The sequence below is a fragment of the Melanostigma gelatinosum genome (genome assembly GCF_949748355.1).
Source record: "Melanostigma gelatinosum genome assembly, chromosome: 1".
NCBI classification, from domain to species: domain Eukaryota; kingdom Metazoa; phylum Chordata; class Actinopteri; order Perciformes; family Zoarcidae; genus Melanostigma; species Melanostigma gelatinosum.
In genome coordinates, this window is record NC_136634.1 from 2,263,084 (window position 1) to 2,269,649 (window position 6,566).

Sequence of the window (6,566 nt, forward strand, 5' to 3'; positions counted from 1 at the left end):
AGGATCTGCCTTCATACAGGTAGGCCTATACAAAATATAGACTATGATACGTAATGCAATACAATGAAAACTTAAAATAATACAGAAAAAAGCTCTGACCTTGTTTGTGTACATTAGCACGCTAACCTAAGATAATGAGCACTGTAAAAGGCAAACATCATAGAAATATAGGAGTAGTACGGGTACTGAGCTGTTTACCTGGTTCATTTGAAGAGTACAAAAATGGCGACATAAGTCAGTGGGACTGTGGAGAAGAAACCCACTTTAAAAACACTTGAAATATCCCTTAAGATGGTGGTTCTCAAACTCTTTCTGCCACGCCCCACTTTGGAGGAAGAAAAATGTTCATGCGCTAACAAAATGGTCCATGTTGAATTTCTATTGAAATAACATTTTGTGACTCATCTGTGCTTTTTCAAAAATATAAATAAAGAAAATTGCGTCACTTTCAAGTAAACCAGATTGCTCCATCAGACAAAAACAAACTATGTGCAATCGCTTTGTTAGAACAATGCAAAAAAGTGTGTCTCACATATCTGGAGCATTTTATATGAGCTTTAAAATGTAGCATTCTAAAAGTAAAATAATAGCTGCGCGTGGGCCTGTTGGGCCTGTTAGTACACTGGCTGTGGTCATCACAGTGAACAGTGTGATGAGAGGACATGTGAGCCCTTGTTGCTGTAGTTCATCTCCTTGGAGCAGAGGCTGCCCCCCCCCCCCCCCAAAACAAACCCTCTACTGATCTACACGATTCACGTGGATGATATATTTTTAGAGCTGGGCAACGATTCAAATATTTAATGGAGATTAATCGCATGGATTTTTTGCGATTAAGCCCATTGTTATGGCAAAGTTCAATAACTAATTCAAAAGTAGTGTATTGCGCACTTATTTTAATACCTGACTATAGGATGTTTGCTGGCTTTTATCCCACTGTTCTTGTCATCCTCTTATGTATATGTGTTGTCTGTCTCAATAAAAAAATAAAAAAATAAAAAAAATTTAAAAAATGCGTTAACGCGCAATAAAATAATTGTCTACGTTAATTAATGAATACGTTAATGCGAAATTAACACGTTAACTTGCCCAGCAGTATATATTTTTGATTCAAAAGGGCAAATTTCGCCAAAAAGCGTAAGGTTTGCAGGTATGAATAAAGTTCTTGAAATAAAAAAAAAACTGCATTTCCCCCTGCGCCCCACCTGCAATACCGCTGCGCCCTACTAGAGGGGTGCGCCCCACAGTTTGAGAACCACTGCTTTAAGATGACATCTTTTTTGCCTCATATTGAACTTTTCCAGAGGCTTTTGTTGATGTTACTATTTCTGATTCACGTGTGACGCACAGTCATCCTCACCTCAGGAAAACAAAAGAGAGAACAATGAACAGATGTGTTATCATGTGAGCTATATTCTACAAGGACTGGAATACATTACTTTCTCTTTCACAAGAGTCTATATGGAGATATTCTCTTTGTCACTTGTCTTGTTTTGATTGAGTTAATTATGAAGTTATTGCGAAAGTCGAGATGCAGCGACTGAATAACGTGGTCACTTCGGTGTGAAACTAACAAAACGAAGCCTCAAACGTACAGTCTGCAGACACTTTGAGACAAAAAGCGACATTCTTGCATGTTTCAAATCAACAAGTTCACCTGTGCAGGAACTCCCCATCTCTCCCGGTGTGTCTTTCCCAGGTGAGCTGCATCAGTGACTTAACGAGTCACTCACACACTCACACACACACACACACACACACACACACCGGGGCAACAAAATAAATCTACAGACAGAGAAGAAGAACGCGTTGCTGACAGAACACGAGGAGGAGGACCGGCCGAAGATCGTGTTGAACGCGTTGTCAAGAGGTACTTTTCTCCACTTCGACAAGATGCTGAGGGCCAGCAGACCACACACACACACACACACGGATCTACCAAACTAAAATACTCTAAAGACAAATGACATGTGCTAACAACACTACCTAAATAATTAAAGGTACTCAAAGACTCATTGTTCTAATCAATAATTGTGAATACAGCAAGAAAACTGGCTGATATGTGATCAGCTGACAAACACTGATGGATGATTTAAAGAATCCATCTCTTCATCAGGAAATAAACTTGGACCCACCTAAAGATGTTTATTTAAATAAACAAACTTATTTTTAATAGTAAAAATGGCCAATTTAAATTTAGTGCTTGAGAAGTTTGGTGACCTTTTTGTTTTTCAGTTTTGAATCAAACCAAGCTCTGTCTATAGAATCCTTGACTTTCTTAAGCAGGGATACCACTTCTTCTTGAACTTTTTATGGAAAACATCAATGAGAGATTTGAAGAGGAATTTGTACAAAACTAGATTAATTTAAGTGTTTTTGGAACTCATTCCGACCTCATTTTCCGCTTCCTTTTGCTCACAGGTGTTTCAAAATGAATCAACTCCAGCTGCTTGATGACAAACGTTTCTCCTCCATCTTGGTCACTGCGTTGGCCCTGCTGTGCTCCGTCCGGGCTCTACCGGGGACGGACCCTCCGCTCCGTGGCGGCCACCCTTTCCTGTTCATGTGGAACGCCCCGACGGAGCTCTGCCACAGTCGCTTCGGCATGCCGCTCGACCTCTCCCACTTCCACTTCGTCAGCAGCACGCTGAAGACTGCGACCAACCAGAGCATCTCCATATTCTACACCGACCGCTTCGGCATCTTCCCCTACGTGGACGAAGACACCGGCGAGCTGTACGAAGAGGGCGTGCCGCAGCTGGTTGACCTGCAGGAGCACCACGAGCTCGCCGAGGAGGACATCGAGTACTACATCACCGGGAACCGGCCGGGCCTCGCCGTGCTGGACTTTGAGGAGTGGAGGCCGCAGTGGGATCGAAACTGGGGCAGCAAAGACGTCTACAGACAGATTTCCATCGACGTGGCCGAGAAGAAGAACCCGTTTCTGACCGAAGACGAAGCGGAGGACCGGGCGAAGATCTCGTTCGAACGCGGTGCCAAGAAGTACTTCATCCAATCCATCCGCACCGGCAAGAAGCTGAGGCCCAACAGGCTCTGGGGCTACTACCTGTACCCCGACTGCTACAACTACGACTACAAGCAGGACATGGCGGGCTACACCGGAGAGTGTCCTGCCATCGAGAAGGACCGGAATGATGAACTGCAGTGGCTCTGGGCAGAGTCCACGGCGCTCTTTCCGTCCATCTACCTGGAGCTGGTGCTCAGGGATTCCCAGCAGGCCCGGCAGTTCGTCCGGCATCGGATCCACGAGGCCATGAGGGTGTCGGCGCTCCCCAACCGCTTCTACTCCATCCCCGTCTACGCCTACATCCGCCCCGTCTACAAGGACAGTACGGATGACTACATGTCCGAGGTCAGACGCACCTTTTTGTCACCTTTTAGACAGGGTCTGTTATGTACTATACATGTTAAATACATTGAGGTCATTGAGGTTTTACTTTTCACTTCCTGATGTCCCTAGTCCCTAGAAGACTGCGATGACGACGCTACATGGACACAGGCTCTTAGTGTGCTCTTAATACAGTGTGTGAAACAAAGTACAGCTTCACGAGAGAAAGGATTGTTTTTAAATGATTGTAGTTTTCAAAGGTCGGTTTCTTTTGATTTCGCTGTTTATCAGTCAACACAACCGTGTGGAAGCACCATTTCCTGCTTTTCTCTGATTGGATGTCCGTCTCTTGTTTGTTGTTTGCAGTATGATCTCGTGAACACCATCGGAGAAGCGGCTGCTCTCGGCGCTGCCGGCATCATTTCCTGGGGAGACATGGACGTCACCGAGACGGAGGTAGAAAGTGGCATCACTCCGGGGCTTATTTCTTTTCAACGTAACTTCACATCGGCTAACTGACTTTATATCTAAAATCCCTTGTAGGACTCCTGCTTTGCCGCTCGACGCCACCTGGAGCAGGTCATGAACCCGTACATCTTGAACGTCTCCACGGCAACGCGACTCTGCAGCGAGGCGCTCTGCCAGGGCAAAGGTCGCTGCGTGAGGAAGCACTGGGACGACGACGTCTACCTCCACCTCGACCCGCGGCGTTACCGCATCGAGCGTGAGCGCCTCCTTGGGGGCCGGCCTGGGGGCCGGCGCTGGGGCCCGCTCACCGTGCGTGGCGGCCTCTCGCAGGATGGCGTCAACTATTTCGACCACAACTTCGACTGCATGTGCTACAGCGGGACGCCGTGCCGTGCGTCTGACCTGTTCAGCGACGTCCCTGAGGCCGTCGCCGGGGAGAGGAATGGAGGCGCTCACAGGCCCCGCCCCCTCCCGCTGCTGACGGTGCGCAGGCTGAAGTATGTCGTGATGAGGTCATAAGTTAATGGCACAAATCTGATACTCGTGATTCAGGACGAGTGGTCGAAGGCATTTAAAGAACAATCCCACTGTTTTTAATGTCTTGTTTGTTTTTATATTTCTGTCTGTGGTAAAACTCAATGACTCTTAAATGCAAAGGCAGGTTAAAAAAAACTTATATTCACAGAAATTTCTTTTGGAAAATGCACATGAGAACAATTTAAATTATTAATGGCTCTTCACATTGGGTTTTGGCATAGAAATATTCCATTTAACACATTTGCATGTTTCGTTAACGTAACACAACTCGCGGATTGCTCACTAGCTTATTCCTGAGCTTCAACTCAATGACTGAGTTTTTGCATAGTTTGACCATTAAGATTGTCTTGTAATTCAGCTGTACTTTATAAATACTTAAACTCAAAGTTCTTTCCTGTAGAGGCGGCTGGATCTGCGTTAATACAGGTCGGCCTGTATTAACGCCGCCACGTCGCCGCGTCTCCACGTCAACGCGACTCTGCAGCGAGGCGCGCTGCGTGAGGAAGCGCTGGGACGTCTACCTCCACCTCGACCCGCGGCGTTACCGCATCGGGCGTCGGCGCCTCCGCGGGGGCCGGCATACAAACGGACATACAAACGGCTATGATACGTAATGCAATACAATGAAACCATAAAACTTAAAATTAATCCAGAAAAAAGCTCTGACCTTGTTTGTGTACATTAGCATGCTAACCTAAGATGGTGAGCACTGTAAAAGGCAAACATCAGAGAAATATAGGAGTAGTACTGAACTGTTTACCTGGTTAATGTGACTAGTACAAAAGAAAATGGCGACGCTGTTATGGTGACATACACGCCAGTGGGACTGAAATTGTTGTCGCAGCTCCAAAGACCAACTACAGCATCCTCTAACGCTACACTGGTTCCACACAGTCATCTGGTAATAGCAATGTGCTTTTCTCTGCTGTGACTAGAGTGTGGATGAAGCACTAAGTTGTTAAATTTAACATATTTTGGTTCTATACACTTAACTTTTCTACAAATTGTTTTTTTTAGTTACTTCAAAACCTGACCTCAGTGAGTCCACCACTTGCTGTAAGTCTGTAGTTTATTGAGAATGTAGCCGCTACAACGACTGCAATGGCAACGGTACACTTAAAAATGGCCGCCGCTCTGACCGTCCTGCTACATTGATTTGAATGGTCCGTTCTACTCCGATGCTTTATTTCTGCTGTTGGCATTTTGCTCAAAGCCCAGTGAAGGATTGACAGTGAAGCATGAGCCTGAAGACACTTCAGTTCATATAAAGTGTCCGATATGAAACAACAAATGCATCCTCGTCAGTTCAGAAATCATGCTCTGTGACGTAACCGAGCTCTTCAGCCACTCTCTGACCGCCTTCAACGCCGCGCGCCGTCTCCACGGCTGGTTCATTTCCTGTGGACGGGGTTCAGAAACACGGCTGGAGTTCAGGATTTGAGTTCTCTTGTTACTTGGCAGAGGACCAGATACATTACATTATAATCCATCACATATTTGTTCAATAGGGGGCGCACTGAGGTGCGTGTGCGTGGTTTACCTCTCTTCCTGCTGCAGTAGATAGACACCATCAGGACGGTGGACGTGCAGTACAGACACACCACCACTAGAGGGCAGAGCAGCCCGACCACAGACAGAAGAGGAGGAGGAGGATCTGGAGAGGAAACCAGCATTTACAGTATTGCAGTGTTTTTTATCATGAAATTTACTCGCTGTGCTGCAATCCCTCCACTACAGATCAATAAGGAAGTAGAAGATATCCACTCGATTTCATTCTGCATCAGCCTCAAATCAACCCAAATATGTAAACTTTGTACAGAACGAGGACTGTGGATTTTGTCCTTCATCACTTACTTTGCAAGTTCATGATAAAAGGGATCCTTTGTACGAACAGGATTCATAATTATAATCTGACTAAATTGTTTTAAGACGGACATTAAATGCTGTGACTATCCTCTAATGCAGCCAAACTCACAAATGAGTTATTCTGAGTTGGGGCTTAATCATGCCATCGTCAGACGAAATCAATAAGTTTGATCAGCTGTATTGACATTTAAAGAGAGTGATCACAAGAGGCATCAACCTTCACTGGGCGTGTCTGTAATGATGCGTTCACGGGCAGGCTGGTTTCATCCACCTTTCGTAGCTATAACTACAAAAAAAGAATGCGTCGTAATTTATAGATATCATTTTGTATGTTATCCACGTAATCACG

At 45.5% G+C, this 6,566-nt stretch overlaps 1 protein-coding gene across 1 annotated transcript; it reads left to right on the top strand.

The window, feature by feature from the left end:
• Positions 1 to 1,346: 1,346 nt before the first annotated feature.
• Positions 1,347 to 4,333, top strand: LOC306782813 (hyaluronidase-1-like; the record flags this gene model as incomplete). Its single annotated transcript, XM_079276272.1, has 4 exons — positions 1,347 to 1,401; positions 2,419 to 3,370; positions 3,713 to 3,802; positions 3,890 to 4,333. The coding sequence occupies exons 1-4, from the start codon at positions 1,382 to 1,384 to the stop codon at positions 4,331 to 4,333; spliced, it is 1,506 nt and encodes a 501-aa protein (XP_079132398.1). The 5' UTR covers positions 1,347 to 1,381.
• Positions 4,334 to 6,566: the final 2,233 nt, after the last annotated feature.